Below are 27,238 nucleotides of genomic sequence, written 5' to 3'. Positions count from 1 at the left end.
ATAGCAGCCATCCATCCCCAGCAGGGCATTCAGCCCCGGCCAGGCACAGCAGCTCCACACGAGGCAGCACCCACGAACAGCCAGCACGGCTTTGCCCCTTTAATCCAAATCTGTATTTCTCTAATGCAGATCCCAGGTCTGTGTGAATTTTAATAAAATGTTATCATTAATCTTCTGGACCGCATTGCCACACATAATAAAGATGCATCCTCTTCACAGAGGGGCTCAGTGCAGCCTGAGGCAGAGGGAGCAGCTCCCACCTCACCTGAGTGAGAGCTCCTGAACATGGGCAGACACTGAGCATCGCCCTCCTGCCAGGAGAACCAGGCAGCCTTTGTGTCCTCCTGGATGCCCTGTGTGTGAGAGCAGTGCACCAAACCCATGTCCTCAGCCAGCAGGTTTTATCTACCACATGAATCATCTGGAAGTTATCTGCCTCTAAAACAGGACACATTTTGGGAAGAACAATGTATTTTTAGCCCTAGATGCAGATGATGGTGAACAGCACAGATAAAATAAGAAAAAGCAAACATCAGTCTGAGCTTGCTTGTGCTTTCCAAAGCTATTTTTAACTAAAAAAAAGATGGTGTGAAAATATATTTGAATTTGGCTATCAGTTTGCTGTTTAAAACACAATCCACATGAGAGTCTCTGGAGCAGAGGCAGGTTTGTTATGAACACATTTTAAACAGGAGACCACTGTCTTTGGGCATGACATGCTTCTCATTTGATTTTTAATAGAAGTATCCAAAAATATTTTTCAAGGCACCAAGGCAGATAGCAGAAAGACTGAATTTCTTTGCCCTCTATGGGGAACTGCTTTCTTCACAGTGGAAATTGTTCTGGAGGTAAATAAAGGTCTATTTAAAAGGCCCATTTCTAAGGAGAGTATTTTTTAGGAGTTTGTACCAACTTGGAGAGGCTGACCCCTGCCCTCCAGACAGCCCTCAAGCACAGCCCACTGCCACTCCAGGGGAATGACACACATGCCCTCAGCCAGAGGACTGATGGGGCCAGCCCACAGCTGGCTCACGGTGGGCACTGCCGGAGTACCACGATGCAGCCCTCGGCTCCAGCAGGCAGGCAGCAGCCTTGCAGCACGGCTTCAGGCCGTGTGCTTGCAGAGGCCCCTGAGCCCCGGCAAGGAGGCAGCTCCTGCGCGTGCCGGGTGCTGGAGGGGGTGCACGGGCCACGTGGGCAACAGAACGAATCGCTCGCCCGCCGAGGGACTGACCACACACACCAACACCAGCCCAGCCCTTGCTGGCCCACTCCACGGGGAGTCCCGTCTGCTCTCCCTTTCACACACAGCGACGCTAAGACACCACAAGGAATCCCGTTGTGGCAGGGGGGTGACGAAGGTGACATTCAGGTGTACACCTGCAGACCTACCCTCAGTGGGCAGCACTCCCACCACTGCTTGTGGGGCTGGGGAGGAGCGCCAGCCCTGTCTGACACCAGGGTCTTGACTGTGGCTGTAACAAGGGCGTCTGGAAACGATGGTCTGCATGCCTGCTCCGGGGCTACTTGGTGTCCCTGAGGTAGGACAACTGGGCATTCCATCAGTCCAGCTGCATGCAGACAGCCAGAGAGATGTCTCCAAGAACATTAGCTGCAATACCACAAGACAGGGCAGTGACTGCTGGATGGAAATCAGCTCTCCCCTTCCCCCTTTCTTTTTATAAAAGATGACATTGTAGGGAGGAATGGGAAACAAAGCCTAATTTATTTTAAATTAATGTAAACTTTGGCCAGGATCAATACAGCTTATACCTACAAACTTGATTGCATAATGCATTTTCCTTATGTGTTGTGAGAGCCAAATCATTTTGCATTGTAGAAGACAAAAAAAAGAGGCTGCCATTGAAAAGCAAGAAAATCCCAATTACAAAGTCCTCAAGTTCCTAAACACATACCGTGAAAGTATGTGCAGTTCTGTGGCATATGGCAAATCAATTACTAGTTTAAATTTTAAAACAAAAACATGGTAAATGTGTTGCACAAATAATCAAGAACAACGGTTTGGTTTAGATTACAGCGGCCACTAGAGTTTTGAATACAATTAATCATCATTCCAGGCACCGGGAAGCCATATTGACACTTATTCCTAATTTGAATATTTAATTAGGGTGAAGTTCTTCATCAAATTATCACAGAACTGGGAGGAAAGCCTAAAAGATTTAAACAATTACTACTTTAACCCTTACCCAGCTGCTCACCTGTGAGCACAACAATCTTTTCCTGTTCTGCAAAGCTGGAACATGACCAGGCAATGTGACAAGACAGAGTGCAAAATGCACTACAAACATCCTGGGGAAGGGGAACAGACACCCAGCATCCCAAAGGGCTGCTCTGGAGAGGCCAGGCTGGCACAGGCTTGCGCTTCTGTCTGCTTGTGCTCCTTGACCTTTACCAGAGTAAAGCTTTTGGGACACATCTCTATTTTAGCATCAAGCGTGGTTCCTTCTAAAGCTTTTGTGGTTTGGGGTTTGTTGTTGGTTTGGTTGTTTTTAATTGAAGAGCCTGTCCAGAACCATCTACGAGGCTCCTGCTGCCCACAGCTGACCTGGCACAGCCACTTGCTCCTGCCTGGGAGGTTTCCCAGCCCTGGCCCTGCACCAGGAGCTCACAGAATGGGGCTGGACCCCAGCACTGCTCCAGACCTGCTGTACCTCCAGCACCCCACAGGCATCCTCCCTCTGCACAGCCCTGCCTCCAATCGCTCAAACACCCCTTTATGTGCTGTATTAATCCATATAAGAAAATCTCTTTTAATGAGGAGTGATATACTTATGAACTCTCTAGAGTCATAATTAGAGCAAACTAATTGAAGTTGTGTTTTGACACACTTTCCAAATTCACGGGTACTGCATGACATATTCACAACACTACTGCTGCACACCGTGGTGACAGCAAAATCATTAGGCTAATAACACTTATTTGCATTCCGATCATGCCAGCAGCGGCCGTTAAATGCTGCCTCAACCAGCACTCGTTTACTCAGAAAGTTTCCACTGAAAGATATTAACAGTAATTATTAGTACTTTAGTGAGTCTCTGATGTTGAGGAATGGCAACTCACAAAGACTATCCCTGTGCCAATTATCTCCCTTTTGAACTGTCACCAGAAGCAGCTTTCCTCCTCCCAAAGACAAGCAATGAGGCACTTTGGTGCAGCGGGAGGACGGGCGGTCCTGGCACGGCCAGGCCCAGGGCTCCAGCTTTCCCTCCACAACTGGAGTCAAACCCACACTGCTCAAATACCAAACATATTTTTCTCCAGCGTATGATAATTTCAAGACAATTTAGAGCAAGTTTAATCACCCTCTTCACTTCAGTTGCTCTTTTATTCAGCAAATCCACAGAACAAGTCAGCATGTGATGAGGAGATCCTTCACGTGCAGACGAAGGGGATTTGAGGTCTGTGCACATTATGGCCACTTTTTGAACATTTTTGGAGAGAAACTCACATAAAACAGGCCCAGGAATGCCCAACAGTTCCAAACCTGTTATTAAGAACTGTCTGCAGGAAGGTGATGAACTGCTTTTGAAGTGAGGGGGCAAGTACTCATAAAAAGGAACAGAGGATCACAAGGGGAAGTGCCAGATATCAAAGGATGCTCCATAATTCATATAAAAATACCAACAATGCACAGCAAAAGTCCAATGGTAAGATGGGCTTTGGACTCAACAGTGGTAGTCTGGGGTGGTACAAGTGTGACACCCAGAGCAGCATCTGAACGGTCAGGCAGAAAAGGTTGATTTTTTTCACAATGACCTTCAGAACACTGCTGCAAAACCTGCAGTCTCATGGAAATACCTTTCAAAAAAAAAAAACCACCAAAAAAACCCCCCTTACTTTCCATAATCAGTGATCATGCAAAGAAAGATCGCATCTCATGAAAAATTGAGAACAGAACAACTAAATTTCAAGCTGTAGAAAGCTGAAAGCACACCTAAAGTGAGTTAATATCAGGCTGCAGCTCTCAAGAAATGTAATCCAACATGAAATCTTTGCTCACGGAGACAGGAAAAGGCACATTTCTAAGAAAGAAGCTGCTGGGGTTCTATGAACTGACATCAGAGGACTTGGCAACCACCCCCTCTACCAGGAGGCATCTCCCAGGCTGCAGCTCGCAGCCACTGCCACAGCAGGCATCTGTGGTTCCAGCAGTGGCTAGATCCCAGCTACAGTATTTATTCACAGCCCTTAACTTTGACTCTGTTGGGGCACTGAGATGCCAGAACACCTACCTCATACTCCAAAGAACTGCAATGAAAACCTAAACTGCAAGGCAAGAATCACCTCGGGTAATGGACTTCATTCCAGACAATGTATTCTAATCGTGTAAACCAAATATTTAAATACTTTCTAAAACCTTCCTGACCCTTTCCCTAAAACAAGCAACATATGGACTTTGCAAGCATTTCATCTCATTCCAAGCTACTAAAATATCCTGTTTCCTAAGAGTCAATGAGAACTGGGGGTGCCAGATTCAGATTTTATAAAAGCCCAAATGCAGGAGAGAATGAAAAAGAGAGTGAGCGATTCTTTCCACATTCAGATCTCCCCATTTAACTTTCCCAGCTGTAGGAAAGGAGGAAGGCAGTGCACACACAGCCCAGCGGGTGCCTCTGCCAGCCCCCTCTCCAGCCCCCTGCCCCACCACGGGGACGTGATGCTGCGCGCCTCTCTCGGACGAGAGCAGTCACTGGCCGAACGCACAACCCGCGGCGATGCTCACACGATCTGCTGCAGACCAGCTACCCAAAATGTAAGGCCTAATGCAGGATGAAGCTCCTGCAGCTTCCTCTACATGGGGATTAATTCAGATCAGAGAACTTGAGTAACTAGGACAGAGCAGCTGCCAAACAACAGAAAAAAACCCAACAAGTTTAATTTATGCCACTTGGAAGTCTGAGCTGCAGCCCATTAAATCCTCATAGGCAGAGGCTGCATCTAAGAACGGAGACCTCGCCCTGCAAGCACGAAGTGCTTATGAAGTGGCTGTCTCAGCTGAGCAGCGCCGTGTCTCGGGAGGCTGCGGCGGCAAGCATGCGGCTTTCACATCCTTCACAAGCTGCTCTCCAGAGTCAGGAGTTTTCAGATAATGAAGCAGTAGGGAAAAATTGCCAAACAGCAGAAATACTCCAAAAAGATAAATTACACATGGTGTAAGCTTCCTTGGTTAGGATTTTAAATTCTGTCAAATTAATCAGCACAACGAAGCCCAGGCCCACAGGCCAGACTCAAAGCCCCTCTCAGAGATGATCCTCTTGCTGGGGATGGTGGGGGGCTGCTGCCCAGGCAGACCCCACCGCCCTGGAGTGCTGCAGGCACAGTCCAGCCCCCGGGAACATCGGCGCCTCCCCTGCAAAACCCGTTAAACAAATATTCCACATAAAGACTCATTTGGGAAGAGCACATTGTCAGCACTTTGCCAGTAATAAATAATGACAGTCCAAACACTTTACTAAAAGCAATAAACTCAAGAAGTGTTTTGGAAAATGGTGAAAGTGATTGATTTAAAGGAAATATCTGAACACAACCACATGCACTTCAGGGTGAAAGCACAGATTACAAATCAGCAGTGGCAGAGATCATATTAAATAGCAGACAACACACAAGTTTTAGGGAAAAAAGCTCAGTTTCCCTGCAGGGCTTATTTAACAACCCAGAGCACAGCTTCTCCAAATGGATACCTCCGGTTTGGACTTAACAACCCTATGCTATGCCCCAAAGAAAACATGCCTCCAGAAATACTGCTATAGCAGGAACAGTGCTCTTTACAAAGAAAAATGACTCTAAGAAGATTGAAGCCTCTTCACTCAGAGCACTCCACAAATTTTTCAGTGCATCCTCAAAGTCAGCCAAATCCATCAGGCTCCTTCTAATTACAGTTCACGGCTTTCCTTCTTAGCTGCTGCAACAGACTCTTGTGCCTGGAAACCAACTGTATTGTTTAAACATTTTTTCCTAATCATCATTTTCTACCACTAAAACACACTGGACTGTGACCAATTTTTGCACGTCTTCATCCAGCTGAGCTGGACGCAAGCCACATGGTCAGTGCCGTTTCATAACAAATCCTTTATGGGAACCAGACTCTGGAGAAACATGTGCCAGTCCCCCTCATCCACCCAAATCATCATGTTCAGATCTGCACAGTCTATACATATCATGGGCATTTCATCCTTACATTTTGTTTCTTACCATCCCCACCAGAGAGGATCCATGGAAACACTTCCTCCAGAGGCTTCAACTTACTGTTTCAGTCTCACAGTGTTTTTAATCCATTGCTGCTGAGATGTGACCTCAGCCCTTATGACACCCTTGGCTTCTGGTAAGTATTTAATCTAAAAACTACGAATGCTGTGCTGTGTTTCATGATTCAAGTGATTTGAGCATTCAAGCCACATAATATTTTCAAAATATAATAATTAATAACTACTTTTTTTTAATTGATCTTTTAGGTATTTTCCAGTGCAAAAGATTCTACACTTAGTTGCAAATCAGAAGGTGGTTTTACTTTAGAGCTCTCCTGATGAAACAGATTAAAAAATGCAACTCCATCAAGAAAGCAGCACTTTGCAGAAAGGATACCACTGGCAACATTTCTCAGAGCAGTTTCCAGTCACACCAGAAACATCCATCCCTACGTACTCCGTATCTGGCAGCATTTGGGTTCCGATGAGGGATTTAAGGCAGATCCCCACTGCTCTGTGGAAGCATCCTGGCCCTCACACCACCAGCAGTGGCTGTCCCTGGGCAATGGCAGGGCTTGGCTTCTCTCTACACCAGAGCAGAACAGCACTGAAGCCCTGGAACCTTTTCCCTTACAGATGCTTCATAAAAATATATTTTAAAGAACTTAAAGAAAAAAATTATTATAGCTATTTCTAAATAATAGGGTAGCTACTTAAAAAATAGGAAAGGCAGAAGGCTTCCCTTCCATTACCACACTGCACAGAGTCAGGCTGGTGCATCCCAGCCCCAGCTTGGGTCTCCACATCAGCTTGTTGGTGTTGCTTTATGACCTGCCTCGATTGCACATCATCAGCCTGCAGCAGAAAGCCACAGAGTGATCCCTTCCCAAGCTTACACCACCAATTTCAAACACCGTTAATAAATCAATTTGAAAAATCAGACTTCTCTGCCCAGTAAAGAAATTCTTACATTCCTCAACATGAAGCTCCACTGGGAGCAGAGAACAGGAACAAATTGTTTCCTTTTCCTAAGGAGGGGCCAGCTTAACTAGTGAAAAGGTAACTCAGAAGGAGTTCAGAGAAAAAGGGAGCTCAGAAGGAAAATTCACACATCTTGCTCTTACTCCAGACATTTAAGCAGAGCAGTTGCTCTCTGTGAATCAAAGCCAGAGCTGCACTTCCCTGGTGTAGTGCTCTGCCAGCGCAGCGCTTGGACCCTGAGCACTTGGTAGCACACACTGACCTGCTCTGAGCAGGGAGGGAGGGACCCACAGCTGCCAGGGCTGAGGTTTTCAGCCACATGGGTCATGCCGGAGCCACGGGCTGGCCCCAGACCGGGCGTGGCACAGCCGCTCTGCAGGGCCCGGGCCCCAGCGTGCGGCAGGACCAGGGACGGGAGCACACGCTGCTCTGTCCCGGCCATCGTGCCCCAGCTGGGGCAGTCCAGAGGGACCAGCACCTCCCCTGGGACCGGCCAGCATGGGGCCTTGTGGCCACACAGGAGCTGCTGTGGAACCGGACGGCTCCAGCCAGGGCGGTGTGGAGCACCTGCTGCACAGACATCCCGGGACGCAGCCAGAGGGGCTGTGCCCTTCTGAACCTGCACACCCACTGCTGTGCTAACACACAACAGGAATGCAAGTGGATTGCAGCCAGATCTTCCCTCTCCAGGTAAATCATTAACCTTTCAGATGACAGTCTCACAAACCAAATGACTGAACGATTCCCAGGGTCAGTGCGAATCTACGTTTCCAAAACCTCACATCAACGAGTGGAAGTTGTGACTGAATCCTGGTCTCTCCAAGAGGAAGATTAAATGCCTGTGACACATCATCTGCAATCAGAGTGCTCCTTTCCCCAAAGTATCCATCACAGATTGATAACATCCACGCAAAAGTTAAGTGCAATTATGTCTGTCACTGTAAAACACACTTCAACAGCACTGACTGACATCTTGCTTGCAGCTGACAAACTCTGATCGGGCTGTTTGAGTGACAGTGGCACGGGCTCCTGCTGCACCTTGGGAAGGGATGCAGAACGTGCTCCCAAGCCACAGAAGCCACCCAGGCTCACAGAGCACCACAGGAGGGATGGAGCCACCACACAGGCAGCTGCAAGGCAGAATGGCTCGCGGCTGACTCTGCGCGGACTCACAGCAGTCAAGGACTTGCTCCCAAAACGCTGGAACCAGACTCGAACAGGAGAACGTCACCCACAAATCCTGCTCCAGCCTCCTCCAACAGAGTCTGAGGCATGGCAGAGCTGAGCCCTGAGACACTGCTCAAGCACTCGTGACGGGCTGTTCTGCAAGTCCCCAGCCCATGAACTGGCAATCATGGATGCACAGGCTGGGTGAGGCAAGAGTGTGCCAAAGGTCAGGTGAGTTACCTGTAACCACCGCCTCTTGGGGGAGAAGTACCTCCCTGCTCCCCAAAATGATGGCTGCCATGCAGCACAAGCCTCGTGCACAGAGCAGAGGTACTGAGGGAAGTGACATCAAGCTCCCTCCTCATGGAACTCGAGCCTACAAAAGCCATCCTTCAGAAGGCAGCAGGATGGGAACCTGAAAAAGCATTTCTTCAGATGGCCATTAGTGCCAAGAAGCTGTCGCAGGAGTTAGAGAGAAAAGACAGTAAAGGAGCCTGATGACCTGCACAATGGCACAGCCATGCTCCATGGCACAGCATGCCACCCTCACCAGGACGTGCCAGGGCTGCTGCTAGAGGCCATTAAGCCAGATGCCTGCAGTAGAAAACACAAAGGAGAAGAAATAGCTGAAAAATACCATATGCAGTCCAGCACAACTACCAAACAAAGCCTCTCCTTGTGCAGCCCAGACTGTGAGCCATAACCCTGTGACACGAGCAGCAGAAACAGCACTGCTGATGTGCACCAACCTGTGGAGGTCACACCTCTGATACATGACAACTCTGATGGGCCACCATCCACTGCCATCAGCACCTTACACCACAGAGCAGAGGGGCTAGTGCAGAAGTAAATATATCCCACAGTAAACAGTCCTTCTACTTTAGAAGGCTTAGTTGTACAGAAGGGTTTGATTTATATCCAGTGTTAGCAATTGTTCCAAAGCCCCCTCTTGATTCAGAATTATTCTGTAATGCAGACAGCAACTGAAGAGAGCAGCTGAGATATCTGACCAGCCCAACAGCAGACTCTCTGCAGTGCTCCATGCAGCACTGCTCACCGATTCTCCCTCACTACTGAGGCAGCGTCAGAACAACTCACTGCTATTCCTGTCAGGATATATCCACATGGAATAAAACAGCAAACTGGCTGCCGGTGTAATCTCCTCTCTCTATGGTGACATGAAAATAACAGATTACTTGTGACCACAATCTTCCACAAACACTGTGTTGAGTAACTCACCACACTGCTGATAGTGTTAGAAGAGGCCTTCAAATTGTCTGTGTTCCCTGTAATAATTAAATATTTTCAGGATGCACCTTTATATACATTTCTATTTCTTAAAAAATATATTGGATAATAAATAACCAGAGTAAAAAAAAGACATGAAAGATGCTTTGAATGATCAGACTGGTAGTGTAAAAGTTACCTGTAAATCACACATGGGGTGTGAGAGTGGAGCTGGCTACCGACAGGTGGGTTTTACTACAAGGCATTAATGTAACATTCAATTATTCCACTGCATACTGGCTGGTTTAACTCAGCCAAATTAGAATACATTTTATATTGACTATTTTGACATTTGCTTTATTTGGCAAGTAAAACAAAACTGATCCAATTTCCTTGCAGCCATTGTAAACCATAAACTGCACAACAAGAGGTTATAAAATATATAAGCCTTGTAAACACTTCTTTTCAGACTGTCACTGATGCTTTGAGCTCTAATTTTGGCCCTGTTCCCAGCAGCTTTGACACTGCTCTGCAGCCTTCCCTGGTCAGCCATAAAGTGACCCTTTCACATTCAGTGATTAAGCACTGCCATTGACATTCTCTTTCTATGATAATTTTTTTTTATTACTGTGGAAATCTGCCCAGACAGAATTTCTTGCAGAAAGAAAATGAAGATCTGTGCTCTAAAATTAAGACATCTTTCTCTCTGATCTCACATGGCCTGGGCTGGCATCTAGCTTATGTCCAGCAGAGCTTCAAAATAACATCTCATGTCCTAGTGGGACAGCCTGGAATCTCCAGAAAACTGCTGGCTTTTCATCTCTTTTGCCTCCATCTCTGAGAAGCATGACAGCATCTCTGCCTGCAGCACACCTGACAGCACAGGACAGCAAGCACTGTGCCAGGGCATGGCAAGTGACCAAGCAAAAGTCTCAGTGAAAGAAACACCCAAATGCTTTGCAGAGCTCAAAGAGCCACCACAGGACAGTGGATTTCAGTCTGGGTCATGGGTGAAGGCTCAAATGTACACACCTGCCTTAAGGAAGTACCTGATAGCTTTCTGGTGAACACATTGCAGCGGTTTAAAAGCGTAACTCTGAAATGACCTGTAAATCAAGAATCTAAAGGACGTGAGCAATTTCCACCCATGTGATACAATGACCTTTGTATACAAACTGGACCCTGGAATTCCTCTCTGCTGTCTCCTTCGAAATTCTAGTTCTCACTAGTTACTGTAATAGTGTAAAGGTATCTGCAGTGTAGAATATGCCTAGTGCAAAAATACACGTACCCTTAAATAAGCAAAAGCCCAAAGTGACCCGAGGAGAACGTGCTGTCCCCTGGCAATGGCCCAGCCCAGTCTATGAGCCTCTGCAGCAGGAGCACAATTCACACTGGGTGCTGTGCTTTCAGAGTGACGTCAGGGGTGCAAAGTGCTCAGTTTAATCACTGTCTGGGCTGGTCTGTTGCTTAACAACACTTTTTGTCCAGAGTATCCAGCAAGTAAGCTCTCAGTACAGGACTACTGATACATGAAACTGTATGCACCAGCACATCTGTTTATACACACACACAAATATTGTCTGTCATACAGGGAGAACAGCCTGGACAGACACCACTGCTCAGCAGTGCTGCTCCCATCAGTCACTGCAAGATGAGCATGCTGCTGTGCACACTCATGTCAGCTTCATAACGGGAGCTCAGCAATTGGGTTCAAAAAAATAAAAAGCCAAGAACCAGTACTTCAAACCATGAATGGACCGATCCCAGAGATGAGCAAAACCTGTTTCCCTTATAAAATTTGTAGAGACACTTCTCCCTTCCTCTGGTCAAGGAGAACAATCAGCTCTGGCTCACCCTCCTGAGCTGACCCACATGTATGTGTTGGAAACCACAACATCCTGCATAGTTTGAAGCAACGGAAAGGTACACTTTGCTGTTTCCCTTTCTCTGAAGGCTTTTTATTTTTTTCTGGCGGATTCACCCATTCTTCTTTACAAAACAACAGGCAAAGGAACTTCCAGCAGGCAAATACTTCAACAAACAGCACATTCCCTCATCAGATTGTGACACAATCATTCCACACCGATGCAGCACCCTGGTCTTGGTTTCCCAGGCAAGGTTAGTAACCACAAGACATGCAGCATCAAGCAGAAAGAGCTGGAATGCAGAAAACCTACCTTGGCAGGTTGGGAGCGGGTGTCGAAGCTGATGCTGGGGCGGGAGGAGCCGCGGGCTGTGCGGAGTCGTGATTGCGGGGCACTCTGCCCATCCGATACCAAATACCCATGCTGTTCAGCTCCCTGGGGAACCAACACAAAGCATCAGTGCTACAAACAAATGCTGCACACATGCACGAGCAGCAGGCACTGATGTGTTTCACAAACACCTTGGTCAGTGAGAACAAGAGTAATTAAAAAAAGGGGGGGTGAGTTAATTCGCACATGAAACTCAGTAACACTTGTACTTACTTGGACTTTTCTAATGATAAGCTTCAGCTCTTACAAGCTACTACTTGGTAATTACAGGAGCATTGGGTGCCTTGCTTTGCTCTAATTGCATTCGTGCCAACAGCTTCGGAGCGCGGGGTACTTACCCTATGAACGTGTACTGAGGAGGGGCTTGCTTAGATCTCCCCAGGATTCGGATATCGCAGATCGCTGCCTCTGTAGAATCTCGAGGGATGAATTTAATGCACAGCCTCTTCTTTCTGAAAGCTATTTCTTCTGCAAAAACAACCCAGAATACAGGGTGGGTTTTATGCAAGATTAGAGTATAAATGTTATTTATAGACTCTCCAGATATTAGGCAGATAATTATGGCAGAACTGGTGCCAAAGAACAGACATATATCAACAAACCAGTCAGTGCAGTGCCATTCAGTGAGGATTGTTCTGTCAGGAGATGTGTTATTGGCACTGCAATAACCAGATCTCCTCCTGCCTGCTGCAGAGATCAGCTCCCACGTGTGCCCCGGTGCTGCCCCACAGCACAGAACAGCAGGGGACTCTGCCAGTTCCGCATGCCTCTCGCACTCCCTTGCTCTTTCCCAGGTAATGTTTGCCTTGCTGGCCTGGACAGCCATATCTAAACATTCCTCCCACAAGCACTGCCTCTAGGAATGTACCTGATCTTCTGATACAACCTGATCTGAATCTTCTGATACAACCAGTCAGTTCATTCTGCTACGTGCTTCCAACCAGCTACTTCCAACCCACTGTGAGGAGGAGCAGGCAGAGCCTGCCATGCAGAGAGGTTGAGTGTAAGAGCTGTCTGTCCAAATCTCACACATCCCAAGTGTTAGTGACATCTCCTGATCAAGTCAGCAGGCACAGAAATTATACTCCCAGCATGTTTGCCCTGGTTCTTTGTAAGGACAAACCAGATTCACAAGGCAGTAACTGCCAGGACCTCCCACAAGGCAGCTGTGCTGCTCTGACCTGTGCTCTGGGTGGATGAACGCACTGCACAGCCCTTTCTGCTATGTGTCACAGAGCAATTCCACTTATTTCCATGTTATCCATCACAAAAAACTCAAGCCCATCAGAGTTAAGGCTTATCCACATAAAGAATTCACAGACCTTCAGGCTGTTTACCAGCATGCAGACACAATCCACAGCCAGCTCTGGTGCTGTCTGTGACCACAGCTGGCACTGGCACACAGACACGGATTTGGAGAACAATGCTCCATCTCATCCTAAGGAGGCTCAGGGTGAGCCAGGTGAGGTTCCTGTTTGGATGCAGGCACTTGGAAAGCAGGACAGAAGTCTACTGATATGCTGAAAATCTAAAGAGCAGATGCTGAATGAAAATCTAGAAACAACGAGCAACTACAAACAAGTGCCTGCAAAATAAAAACCCTTCATCTTAATATGAATAAATACCTTCCAACTTAAAAGATGCTGTCACTTCAACAGATGGTAAGCAGCCCTGCCTCCACAGGCTCCTCCTGTTTCGTAATCCGCACCTTGGGAAACAGCAATGCATCCCAGCCTCTGGAATGTGCTGCTGCACTAGCACCAATAACCTACAGACAGTGTGAGGTGTGCCAATAGAGCAGCTGTGCATGCAGCTTGCAGTTACAGTGCTGTTTTTAGAGATGGTAAATACCTGCATCCCTGAAGTCTAGTCTTCTCCTGCTTTGAAAAAGTAGGGCTTCTGTTTGAAGCACCTAAAACTGATTTTAGGAGTCTAGGATTTAAATCCTAAAGGCTTCCTGAAAATCTTCTCAGGAAGTACTAAGGAGTACTGTATTACATGTACTAACTGCGAGTCAGCTGCCACTTAGAGAGGAGCACAGAGACACCTGTAACCACAAATCTAACTCTGAACACAATCAGTGCCTCCTATTTGACTTTATCTGCAAGTACAAAGCTGACTATTTGCTTTTGTCTATGTTCTCTTTCACACCACTTCCTTAGTGCAGGCAGTGCCTCTGCTTTAAGGCTGTCACAGTTACAACCCAATGCATTTCAAATTAATGACAAAGCCCCCTTCCACCTTTCCACCAGGACTGTCACAGGAATTGAAGCAGCACACAGTAAGGTCCAGCACTACCAAGGGTGAGCAGGATAAGCCAACTATTCTACCTCATACCACACATGCCCAAGAATTTTCTAGAAGCAGAGGGTGACCTGAGGGAATGGTCTTCAGAGCCTTTCACTTCCAGGCCACAGGTTCCAATCAGAACCAGATCACAGTGACTGAAAACCCATCCTCACGTGCTGCAGCCCCAGATGAATGACTCCCTGCAAAGCAGGTTCATGTAACCCTTTTCTGCTCGTTCCTAGGCTGGATTTCATCACTGACATGCACTGGGACCAGCCTTCTGTGATCAGCAGCTGCACACCGAGCACCAGCACCAGTCCTGCCATCCTCTCACGCTCCACTCCCATGGGGTTTGTCCCCTGGCAGCCCAACGCCCTCTGTGCCTGCTGCACAGCACAGGGCTGCCACCAGACGTGGCTCCAGCTGCTGCTGGCACGAGTCCCAGGGGAGCTGAACACACTGTTTGTGAACTGCTCGCTTAAATGCTGCAGTGAAGCAATTCTACCTTGCAGAAACGAGGATGGTATTCCCCCTGGACACCACACTTGGGCCTTGTCTCAGCAAGCACAAGCATACCTGACCCCCCAGCCCTACGGGAGATGTACGGTGGGGGGGCACAGACCCGGTGCCACGAGCACAACCCCTTCCTTTCAGTGCATTTGTGAACATCCCCTGGCACAGCAGCTCTGCTCCTGCTAGGCCCAGTCCACCCTTCAAAATGAAAAAATAAACTCTCTCTTCCTGCCCCGGAGCCATGGGACTCTAGCAGGTGAGTGGAGACAGACAGGCAGCCCCATTAAACAGCCTGAGGAGGACAAGAAAACCAAAGGCTGTTTTATTGCAGCCCCTACATGTGTACATGCCACCCCAGAGAGCAACAGTGCCAAGAGTGACCCTCTGCCTGGGACACAGCCCTTTTCTGCCTGACCACACAGGCACTGGCGGAGTGGGACTGAGGAATAGATGTCAACTTACGTGTATCAATGGTCTCCTGGATGGGGATGAAGCCTACAGGTAAAGTGTCCTTGATATCAATAAGCTTCATATCAACCAAGACATTGCCTAAATGACTCTTTGGAGAGAGAAAAGAAACAGTTGATTAGGACAATGTCACCAAATTACACCCCAGATCTTCCCCCTGCTGGGTCATTTTATCTGACCACAACTTCAGAAATGGGAAGAATGTACCAAGCCAACCCTTGCAAGAGTCCTCTCTGCAGGAACCAAACAACGACTGACTAGGAGACACTGGACAACTTTCAACACTCAAAATTCTAACACCTCATCCACTGCCATACTTCCAGATCCTTGGAAGCACAACCACATTCTTCCCTCTGAAAGCACAGCAGTTAGAAGTACTACCTTCACCAACTCATCCACTGAGCAGGTCCCCTCAGTTCTTACACACTCTACATCTACACAGCAACATGACATTTCCATGACAGCAACAGCAGAAAGCATTACAGGATGATGGCTTATGCACACATAGCCAAAGTTATTACATGCATTAGCTAATTAGTACTGAATAGACAGGGTTCTAGCTCCAAATGCAGTGCACTCCAGAAGCACAGGCCATTTGGAATTACAAACTTCATTTGGAGTCCATAGGAATTCTGAACTCATGCCCTGTCATATTAATCAAGGCTTGAAGAGCTCAGAGCTCAATTCAGAGTGACAGTCTCCACAATGGTTTAGAGACCAGATTTTCTTTGCAGTTTTTGATGAAACCAGCACTGCTGCCAATAATCTGGGTTCACATATGAAAGATTTTCACATTTTAGGTACTGCACAGCCTTTATAAACAGAAACACAGTACAGAACAACTAAAATTTCATCCCAAGCCATCAAACCATGTCAGTGAGTTTTACTGTTACTGGTTGCTAAGCACCTACTTTCGTTTTTATCTGGCAAGAGTTTTTCAGACAAAACTGTACTCTCTGATTATTTCACTGAACTACTTACAAAACATTTACATTTGCAGGCTCTGAAACAAGGGGAGGTCAGGTCTGAGTTTATTTTTGGGAGGTTCTGCATTTTACGGTCAGCTCCTCACCAGCAGGGTCAGCACACCTGCAGCCCTGTCCCACCAGACACAAATGTGGCACACATTCTCTGCTCACATGAAGAGGTTGAAGCTGGGCAGCCCCCACACGCCTCTGACCCCCCATGTCCAGGGCATCTTGTAGCAAGCAGTGCTGGATGCTGCCAAGCCTGAATGTGTCAGTTAACATGGTCCTGGCACAGCAAACAGCAGACAAAGTAGTTGCTGCTGATTCATCTTTCATGTTTTATTTATTTAAGCTGTCTGTGTGTTACATCAGTGGCAACTTTCTGCTGAACCACTGATCACTCCTCCATCAGCAGCAGACAGGTAGGAGAGGTGCCTCCAATGAGTTTGTTAGCTGCTGGAACCCGGGGAGTCAGCTCTGCCACGTGCACAGGGGAGCAGGGGACAAAGCCCCCCCATTTGTGAGACCCACCATCCAGGGCCTCCCCACACTCAGACACAGCAACGTCCTTATAATGGTCAGATACTGTAAACTGTTGAGAATGATGATTCTGCTAAACAGGCACTGCAGACTGACTCTGCTCTAACCCAGATATCCGAACTGCATTAACTCTCCTAACTACAACATGCTCTTCAGGACAAGAGAGTTCCCAGTGTTTTGCTAAACACAAAAGAAACCCCTGAATGGTAAAACTCCCAACCAAAGTGCAGCAACACATCAGCATCCGGGGGAGAGAGGAGCCTCTCACTCCCTTCCTCCCAGATGAGGGAACTGAGGCCTCTCAGCCCTCAGATGCTCCCAACAGGGAAGCACATCATATATTCCACGTGGCCAAGAGGACTGAGGGAAGGGGAAGCTTTTGCTTTAATTCATGCCTCATCAATATGAAGAAGGTAGTCCCAAACCATGCTGAGCCCAGGGTTCCTGGCAAAAGTCCAACAGGCACCAGCTGAGGGTATTTACACTGTCAGCAGCTGCTACTGTCCTGTAATTATTTCTGACAACTTCACATTTCAGGTAGCCACAGATAAACCTAATGTTCAAATCACACAAACCTATTTAATAGCCTCCCTGCCTATTCCAGGGCTACTATTCCTGCAACTGCACATACTCTGGGATGAAAAGCACAATTACTGTCCATCCACCCCAGGAAGTGATATTTCCCATGGCTCTGGAGCTTTACTTTAATATAGAGGCAGGCAGGGAAGCGGATAGAATAAAGGTCAAATGCTGGGAACTGGCAATCCCCAGCTCTCCTGCCAGGACCCGTGAGCAGCCCCTGAAGCTGCCATCACTTTTCTGTTCCCATCATGGTGAAAGCACAAGTACAAAATGGTACTTCCAGACCCTGCCAACTGAGTCGCCGTGAATATCCAAAGCGCGACCAAAAGCAGGATTACCCACTAGATGGAGTGCATTCATTGCAGAAGTCAACAGTTCCTCCAGAAAAAAGAAAGTTTTCACAGTAGCCTCCACCAAAACCACAGCAGAATGCATGAAGCTCTTGCTGCACAGTCTCCTCTCCTCGACAGAAAGTGTGGGCAGAAAACTGCCGCTAATCAGGAAGTAACTTATACTTAATAGTCAGACCAAATTACAAGAATGTGGTAGCATATGCACAATGTGGGCACATTTTCAAGAATCAGCACCAAAGCCAACAAAGACACCAAGCTAATCCTGCAATAAAATATCAGTGATGCCCCTGGATTCAGAAACCAGTATTTCCTTCACGAACACTACCTGCATTGTTTGTTTCTTGAGGAATTTGGGTTAGAAATCAATCAGGACCATGAGTGTGCAGCACCCATTGCTGCAGCAGGAAACAAGTGTGAGAGGCTGCTGAAATGCAAACGTTCCCTTTTCTGCTTTTATTGCAGAAGATTTTGTCAGCAATTTCTTTCCACGAGAAACACAGACAGGCAAATATCCTGCCATTGCAGTTTGCCTCCTTACTCACCCGAACTCAGCGAAACGCCTGCTTGAATTATAATTGGCTCCATAAAATGAATCATCTTATGGGTAAGAGCATACCAGGCACAGATGCAAATCATGCAGACACTCAGCAAACGGACTTACATTTTCTTTTGAAAATGATCTGGTGAAGCACAGGTACCGTGTGACCTTGGATTTAAATAAGCCATCTTTCCACAGGTCAGCATCCAAGCCATCTGCTGTTTGTGCAACCTGCAAAGAAGAGACAGAGGGAGAGAGGAGACATGTGAGCCAAGATAAAGTTAATACATGTGCAGTACTTCTTCCTCAGACCTCTCCTAATTAACAGCAGCCCAAACCTTCACAGCATCTCATTAGTTTCTTCACAAGGTGCAGTGCAAAGAACTTTCAAGAGGAGGTATAAAAAGAAGTTCTAAAAATGCTGTCTCTCAGGAGACCCTTGACTAAAGATGCTCTGACAAAGGCTACTCTAATGAGGAAACTGCAACTTCGGTTACAGTCTCCAAACAATAGTTTGGAAAAGTCAGCACATCGAGGCATTCATTACCACCCTACACACAAGGGCACCCCGGGCATGCTGGGAGGGTCCTTGAAGACAGAGCACAGAAACTGACCCATCTTGGGACTATTTTCATGGAAAGCCATCAAGGAATTCTGGCCCCCAGGTCAAAAAGCTGCTTCCAGCAGGTGTGGAAATCCCTGGTGACCGGTGGATTTTAGCAGCAGAGCTGCATGCAAGGACACACCCTGAAAATGTCCCTTTCCAATGCAACCCCACATCCAGCCGAATTGATGGCACACAATGGTGGTGGGTAAGGAAACAGACCCTGGACCCCCCCCCAGAACACATGCATGTTAAGCATGATGTGCAGGAGAAAATCTCACTTCAAGCTGATTCAAGGAGTGGGCAGGAGGCAGCACCATGTACTGGGGAAGGGCTCTTCTCTCAGCAGCTGAGCACTCACCACGCACTGAGCAAGCTGGTAAGAGCCCTGGCCCCAAAACATTTGTTGTTGAGCAAGAGAGGAGGCAAGAAGGCAAACACAAGGAGAAGGGCAGCAGAAACAAGATTACCCCATCAGACTAACACCCAACTGACGTCTCCAACAGGAGACTCCAGCGCAGCCTGAAGCTCCACAGCAGCACAGCTGAACTTCTGCCTAATGCCTCTCAGATGGGACAAACTGCTCCACTGCAGCTCTAGTGAGCCTAATCACACCGAGCGAGCCCTTGGCCCCAGAGCAGCCTGATAACAAAGAGCTGACACTTGTCACTATTTGCACCCGTGTTTAGTTGAGCTGAGACTGTGCAGGGCGCAGGAAGCAAAAGCTGTGTGCTGACAAGGCCTCCGATTATCCCGAGTGCAGCAGGGAGACAAGTGTTTATGGTCTGATCAAAGCAGCAAAGTGCACCGACTGCTCCCCGAATTTTGGCAACTGCTGTTCACAAGCCCCAGCTCAGCTCAAACCATGGTACAACACACACAGCTTTTGTGCTCAGGCCTCTGCAAAGATATATGCCTGATTTTTAAACAGCCACATTTTAGAATAGGATTTTGGTGAATTTTTTTGCTTATTTCAATTCCTTGCATTCAAATCTTTCCTGAACTGCTAGTTTAGGAATATGTAAAATCCACATGCATCTCCCTCCCCAGTTCGTAAGTCAGTCCTGGCGAAAAGATACTCAGGAAACAGTCTGCTTGGGAAAACTGCTGGCATATAGGGATGGTCAGTTTGAACTGCAGACCTTGCGAGAAACAGTTAGAAAGACAAGACTAAGATTTCATCACTTTCTTAATCGACATGGTTCAAGTTTTGTGCTAGCCAGCTATGTTAACATGCCCAAAAATCAACAAGCAGCAACACATCCAACTGCAAAACTGGTGCTACAACTTGCTATCAAATGTCCTTTTTATCTAACCTCTGAAAGCTTAAGGAACTTCACTTACAAAAATACCGCATTTTTGAGGTTGAGGTACATCACTTCAGTTGGTATCATCTTCTCTACCACTCACTGACAGGGCACAGCTGCATCACAGCCGAGGCATCCGAAGGGCCCCCACGCTGGCACTGCTGCCCCTCTGGAGGGAGGCCTGGCACTGTCACAGTCCAACCTAACAAGGAAAACACCTCCAAACCTCCAATCAGACCCTTTTTTATGAAAAGCCCTGCCATTCTAATATCTAATATAATTCCAATTAAATCTAATATAATATAATTCTAAATATCTAATTCTAGTTGCCAAACTGCAACAGTTGCAGGCAACATCCCCAGCAACGCACCCTGAGTGCTCTGCTCTTCCTTCACATCATCCTGCTGAAGACTTTTTCCAAGCCTGGAGAATGTAAGCATGAATGAACTTGTCAGAAAACTCATGGGGAAAGAAAACAGAGCAATATAAACAGGAAACTTCTTGCATCACCTGCTGGGCTCCTGCAAGCAAAGGAGAAGTCTCAGCAGCTCTCAAAGCAGAGCCATGCCTAATCTGCATGCCCTCAGGACAGGAGCCAAGTGGGAGAGGCTGCAGCAGACCTGGCCAGCAGGACAAGCACTCTGCAGCCCCAGCTTGCCCAGTCCTTCCTTGGCTGAGAGGCGAGGAACGTGCGAGACAGAGGATACGGCACCTGGCACTGAGCACACAGCACCCCAGGCACAAGAAATGGTCCTCCTCCTGAAGCCAGGGGAAGACACTCCTCACCCATGTGCTACAAACAGCGGACTTGACAGTGACATGCAGTAAGGAAGTGACAGCCCTGTAAGTACAGGGTGATCTACCTGCTGCACAGCAGTCAGAATGGGGCTACTGCTACCACAGTCAGCTCTTTGGCAAGCAGGGCCTTTAAACCTCCTGCCCCACAGGGTGATCTGCCCCTCTGGCAGAGTCAGGGCTGTTCCTGCTGGGTGAGCAGCTCGCTCGGGCGCTGCCCCAGAGCAAACCCCACCACAGAACTGGTGTTCAGCCTGCAGCAAAGAACATGGCTGCACGGGAGCCACACCTCTCTCCTATCCCAGGCTCCTGCCTCCCACTTCTCCTCCCCACCCAGACACTCAGTATTGCCAGTTTGGTTGGATTTTCAGGAATCTAAGTTCAGACACACTCTGTATATTTTGGCAAAATCAAGTCTTTGGTGCTTCAGCTGTGAAAGGCCTGGCCAGTCATTACAAGTGCCAGTAGTGGATTTGTTTTCTAAGGAGACACAAAGGCAGTAGAGATTATGGACTAACTAAAGAACTACAGAGGAAAAAAGGGCTCTGGCCCATTTGCCAAGACAACCCCCTAGGCACTGCTGCCTGCCAGCTCCAGATGGGCAGCAGGCCGAGCCCTGGGGCTCCATGTGAACCTGGGAAATGGACCTGGACATCTCTAGGCATTTGATTTACACCTGGGATGAAGCACCTATGCCCCTGGAGATTCTTTTAAAGAGAACGAAAGGGGAAAGGATGTTCATTGGAGAAGGATACAAATGGAAGGGGAACTGGTAAAGCCTATAAATAACATTGGTATCTCAGGAAGAGCTGGTTACTTCACTACAAAACTTGAAACCATCAGTGAAACTACATGAGGAAATACTTTCCCATGCAACTCTGAATCCACCTGTAGAACTGAATGCTGCAGGAAGCTGTAGTGACACACAAAGCCACTGGAACCCTAAGGGGACTACAACATCCCAAGAAACACTGCTGTTAATGCTTCCCAAAAGATGGGAGTGGTTCTCCTCTCCAGGGTGCAGTGTGCACCTCTGACTATGAGGGCTTCAAGGAGCACGCTTCTGGGATGCAGCTGTCACAGCTGCCTTCCTCAAGGCTTTACAGCAATCAGCTGTCAGTGTCTCATTAAGGAAACGGCATATCTGCAGAAACACAGATCCCAAGGCCACCCAGGTCTGCACATTGCCCATGTCTCAGAACACAGTTTCTCTGCTGTGCTCAGCAGTGCACTTGCACACATTCGGCTTCACGCTTTCAGCTGGGCCAGACCAGGTTCCAGAGAAGTCATGGGGAAGTGGCAACCTGGCATACCACACACTGCTCCAGTGCACTGACTCACAGACAAGCCACCCTCACGAACACCCAGGCAAGAGCAGGACAGTCCTGCCTGCCACTGTCCCCTGTCACATCAGCGTGGCACCCAGCACGGCCCCTTGACAGCGGGTGCTGCACAGGAGACAGGACACCAAGGGCGGCTGGCAGCACCCAGGCACACTGCAGGGCTGATGCGGCTGGCGCGTGGCAGCCGTGCTCGGGGAAGGACAGCAGACAGCAGGCACTGCCCCACGGCTGCTCCAAGGGCAGACAGTGCTCCTTGTGAACAGACAGTGAGGCAGCAGAACCAGAGCAAAGGCAGCTCCTCACTGTGCCTGGGAGAGAGCGACCCACATTCACCAGCATTACACCACCACCATAATTGGATTAAGCCACAGGAAGACTCTTTTATCACGTTTAGTTTAAACTGCGCTAGCACTGCAACTCCCCATTAAGCCACAGACAGGCTATCTGGGGTGAGTGCTCTCTCTGCCCAGCCATTTAGGCAAAATGCAATTCTGTTATCACGAGTCTCACACTGTCCCGTGCTTCTTTATCAGGGCAAGCAGCTAATTACACAGCCTGGCTCACACAGGTAATGAGCACTTGGAAAAACACAGTAAATGTAAAAACCTCCCAGGTCTTTAAGAAGCCTTTTCACAATTCCCCCCCCTTGTGTCCTTACTTCAGCCTGATCCATTTTACTTCTTCACTGTAAACAAGGTATGCAATGATCCAGAGCTGAAGAGGTGTGAGCAAAGCCTCAAGTCAGCTGGCTTCCACTCCCACCACACAAGCTGCGTGGCTCTGGAAACCCAATGTTGTGGTGTACCACAGTTGGAGCAGGACACACAGAAAGGGGAGCAGATGAACTACAGGCCATATCTTTCTCTGTAGAGCACTGCAAGGTCAGTATTTTGTATTTCACAGTTTGGGACACTAATCTATGACTAATCCAAGGAACAAGCAGCTGTTGAACAGTGACCTCCCTTTATCTACACACACATTCATCTCTGCTGTATCCAGCTGCCTTTTCCTGCTGCCAGTCTCCTGCCAAACCTTAGAGGTTTGCATTCTGCCCATCAAAATCATCCTTGCAATTTCAGCTTGTTGCAAAACTCTTTGATTCCCATTCTGGAGCTTCTCATCATCATTGTGCAGTGCTGGTATGTGGGATTAAACAGCTGATGAGGGATCCATTTATTTAGAGATATAATTTGTACAATACTTAGGACTCCTTCAGGATGAATGTTACTAGGATTATTAAATTTGCTTGCCACAGTGGTCAGCTATTTCTGTAAACCCCTCCTCCAGAAAATTAAGCTCCTCTGGAGTGGCAAAGATGAAGTGGCACATTTGCACCCACAACCCCCTGCTGAAGGAAAGCACTAAGTGCTGTGGGCTGAAAGATGGGCAGCTGGCTACCAAATGACTTCTCACAGCTCAGTTTGAAGGCAAGTTCTCTGGAACTTGCTGTTCCCAACAAAATAAAGCCACTTTAGTGCAGAAACAAAGCATTAGCTGCAGCAGCAGCTCAAACAGCTCTACTTACTACATCATATCCAGTCGGTGCTCGGCTCCGGGATGCGACCACACCAACGCCTGTGATGGGATCCATCGGCAGGTCGGGCAAGGCATCGGTGAGGTCTCGCACCTCAGGCATCATGGAGTGATCCTGGAAGAAAGGAGCAGAATTAAAGGCTGCTGGGCAGCACACCCCAGCAGAAGCCAGAGAACCAAGAGCACACATGCATGCCACAGTGCCTGTGCTGACACACCACAGACGGCCAAGGTAAACATAGGATTAGGCCAGACACACCTTCTGCACTTTCATTTGCTTTTGATAAGAGTGTAAACTTGTGCAATGCCAAATAGGTTTGGAATTTGGGCTGGCAGCCTCTGAGACTTATTTTGTTGCTTCCGTGGGCTGGTCTCCATCTAGCAACGACAGGAAAACGAAAGCTCAACCCCTTCCCTCCCAAAAAGAGAACAAATTTCATCCCCAAGTCAGGCTGGTTGAAGCAGCTCTGTCATTTTAAACAGCAAGAAATCTGCTCCTAATGGCTTTAGAGGGAGGTTCCCCATTCACTGTGGGTGTTAAGACATGCTGGGGCTCCCCCATGAGTCTTCAGTCCCATCACACCCCCCTCAGCCAGACCGTTTTCAAGGAGCAGCACAGATGTCTCTGGCGCTGGATGCAGAACCGCACTGGCTGCAGGGAGCCTCAACACCAGGGAGCACAGAGGAAGCACAGGGTGGGCTGGTGCAAAGCAGAGAGGCCTTGAGGAGGCCCGAGCATCTTCCAGAAGAGACACATCACCAAGAACATCAGGGGAGGGAGATAGGCAAAAGGGACAGAAGCAGGTAAGACCAACTAATTTTGGAGGGATGCTGCTGCAGGAAGCAGGAGGAGAGGACAAGAAAGGGGCTGAAACAACTGAGGTGGAGGATGGGGAGAGGTGTCACTGCCTCAGCATGTGGTCTCCTGCAGAGGCAGCCAGTTAAAGCAAGTCTTCTCTGGCTTTCAGCAGGCAGGAATGCCCCAGGAAACCGCCCCCCACACACCCCAAGACAAAAGGGCAAGTGCTTTGTGTAAACAAGCATCACTGCTGCACAGCCAGGCAAGCCGTGAACCAGAGCTGCCTAATTCAATTCCCTCCTCAGAGCAATCAAACCCCAGCATTTCTAGGCCATTTAGACGGCTGGTTACTTACTGCTTCTAGAAAAGGCAGAGGTGAGTACTGGTGCCAGTGGGACCTGGGTTTACACTTCACAATGCCCAGTCTGAACAAACATCGTGCTGCAGGCAATAAAAGAGAGCAAGTCTGGGCCCTATGTAAATAATAATAATGTCACATGAACAGCCAGACCACTTGAGGAGTCCAAAACAACAGATGCTAGTGACCAGTAATGGCGCAGACACCATTGCTGATGAACCAAACAGAGGAGAGAGCTCTGCTTTGGCACCGGGACACGCATCCAGCACACACAGAGCAAAGTGAACCCTCTTCACTCCCAAAGCAGCTCAAACCTTCAAAGCATGATGGTAAGCACAGCCTGAGCCACAGGGGCTCGCCCTCCTCTCCCAGCAGGCTCCCCGTCCTCAGAGTGGGCGAAGAGCACAGGACCCTGCTGCAGGAACACTGGAGGCACCAGCACAGCCACGACAGACCCCGCGCCACACCACAGCTCACCTGGGTGCCTCGCAAATAATGCAGAACCCCAAACATACAGCATGGAACAAACATAATGTGAATTTAACAAAGAGCTTACAATCTGTTCTTCACGAACGTTCTCTGAAACTTTTTCAAGTCACTCTCAACAGTGTGGTGACTTGTTACTACCCATTGGGAGGAGCTGGAAGATAATGAATGCTGACATAAGCTTCTCTTAGGCCATTCTGAACTGAAATCCAGGTAAATTATGGTATTCCCCAGCGTGTTAAGAACACCACACGGCAGGTTCCAACACAGCTGCAGCTGCACTGTGGGGAAGCAGATCTGCTCACACGGTGCCAGCAGCCTCCACCAAATGTGCCCTCGTGAAGTGCCTGCTGCTGAACACTGCCCAGGTCCCGTCTCACCGTGCTGGGGCCTGCTGCGGGGAGGGCCAGCTGCCCCGGCAGGAACTGGAGCAGCTGCCAGGTCAGCCTGGGAAAGGCTGAGGACAAGGAGGTCCCAGGCACCAGCACAGACGGGGGGAAGGTGGGTGCTCCAACCCACAGCGTGGTGCCGCAGAGCAGTCCCCCTCAGCCCACCAGCACCCCGTCCTCAGCGAAGGAAGAAGGGCACCTTTGTGGGAGCCATTTGCAGCCCTGCTCGGCACAGGAGGGGGAGGGGGACGGCATCAATCCTCACTTTGTGCTGGCTCACACAAAGCCCCTCTATGGCAGCAGCACTGGGCGTGGGGCTTTCTGCCTCGCCGTGGTGGATGCCACGGGGCAACACGGCACAGCACCGGCGTAGGGCCCCAAGCAGCACCTGCTGCAGCAAGGGCCACCAAGCTCCGTGCCAGCGAGCCCAGTACCTTCCCCTGCCCCGTGCCTGCAGCCGACAGGGATGGCAGGCACAGCACCTGCCCAGGGAGTGAACCTGCTGGGGCCACTGCAGCATGGCCAGGCCCTGCCACACCAGGCCAGTCACGCTGGGCAGCTTCCTGCTGTACGAGTGGCACTGAGGATGCATCCAGAACAGACATGGAGCAGCAGCAGTCTGTTTGCACACTGGGATAAATGTTTTTGTGAACTCCGCACGGGTCAGAGGGGAGTCTCTGGCTCGGCAATCACACAGACCATTAGTTACACTGCACTTCTTCCCAAGGGTGTCAACAAAGTTTGGTTTCTTTTCCATTGCACCTTTTAACTTAAAAATGAAAAAAACAAACAGTGAAAGAGGAGATTAAATTAAGGAGCAGGATTCTATAAATAGCCATATTAGGTAGCTTGTTATTTTAATTCTCTTTAGCAATGTGAGTTTGACCTGCACGCTCACCTACCATCACAGTGGCCGAGCACTCAGCCCAGGATATGGCCCGTCAGCATCCTGCAGTAAGCTGCCTGTGCCAAACCACTCACTGCAGGGTTATTCTGGGAACAGGCCAAACAATGAGAAGAACATTTTTCCCATTAGTTGGGAGCATGCTCCCTGGAAGTCGTTCTCAGCTGTGGGGCCACATCCAGTCCCCAGTACACCCCAGCAGCCAAGGGAAGCCGGATGTGAGCTCTGGGGCAGGAAGAAGTTTCAGGACACTGTGGGGCCGCCCAGACAAAGCCAGTGGGGAAAGAATGTGTCTCTAACAGAAAAAGTCCCCATGCATCCTGCCAGCACCAGCCCCAAGCAGCAGAGCAGGGTGGGATGGTTGAAGGACGAGATGGACAGGATGCACTCTCAGATCCCGAATGCTTCCCAACCCTCAAACCAGACATGCTTCAAGGCAGGAGGCGCAGTGTCCCAGAGATCTTGATGCCCAGCTGCGGCAGTGGTCTTCTGGGACCACCAGTTTCTGGCACGGCCTTCTTCCCACAGCCCATGCCCACAGTCACACACACCTCCCCTTCTGCCCGCACTCCCAAGTTTGTCTGTTTAGATCCTTTTTGCTTGTTCTCTCCCATTTCCTTTGTAGCTCAT

The 27,238-nt window shown here is 48.7% G+C and overlaps 1 protein-coding gene across 6 annotated transcripts in view; it reads right to left on the bottom strand.

The window, feature by feature from the left end:
• Positions 1-27,024, bottom strand: part of MVB12B (multivesicular body subunit 12B) — a 37,571-nt gene extending 10,547 nt beyond the window's left edge. For 2 of the 6 annotated variants that reach the window (XM_042046719.1, XM_042046718.1), the window contains exons 1-6: positions 23,932-24,808; positions 23,665-23,787; positions 18,214-18,321; positions 15,104-15,200; positions 12,178-12,307; positions 11,762-11,884 (exon numbers count right to left, since the gene is read on the bottom strand). In XM_042046719.1, coding sequence (XP_041902653.1) covers positions 11,762-11,884; positions 12,178-12,307; positions 15,104-15,200; positions 18,214-18,321; positions 23,665-23,787; positions 23,932-23,946 — 596 coding nt within the window. In that variant the 5' untranslated portion in view covers positions 23,947-24,808. The other 4 variants (XM_042046721.1, XM_042046722.1, XM_042046720.1 and 1 more) reach the window with 4 other exon arrangements.
• Positions 27,025-27,238: the final 214 nt, after the last annotated feature.

The sequence above is a fragment of the Corvus kubaryi genome, unplaced genomic scaffold, assembly GCF_017639235.1.
Source record: "Corvus kubaryi isolate FWS band 111438036 unplaced genomic scaffold, C.kubaryi_AGA036_p1.0 65417, whole genome shotgun sequence".
Lineage (NCBI taxonomy): Eukaryota > Metazoa > Chordata > Aves > Passeriformes > Corvidae > Corvus > Corvus kubaryi.
This window is presented reverse-complemented; position numbering and strand designations above follow the sequence as displayed.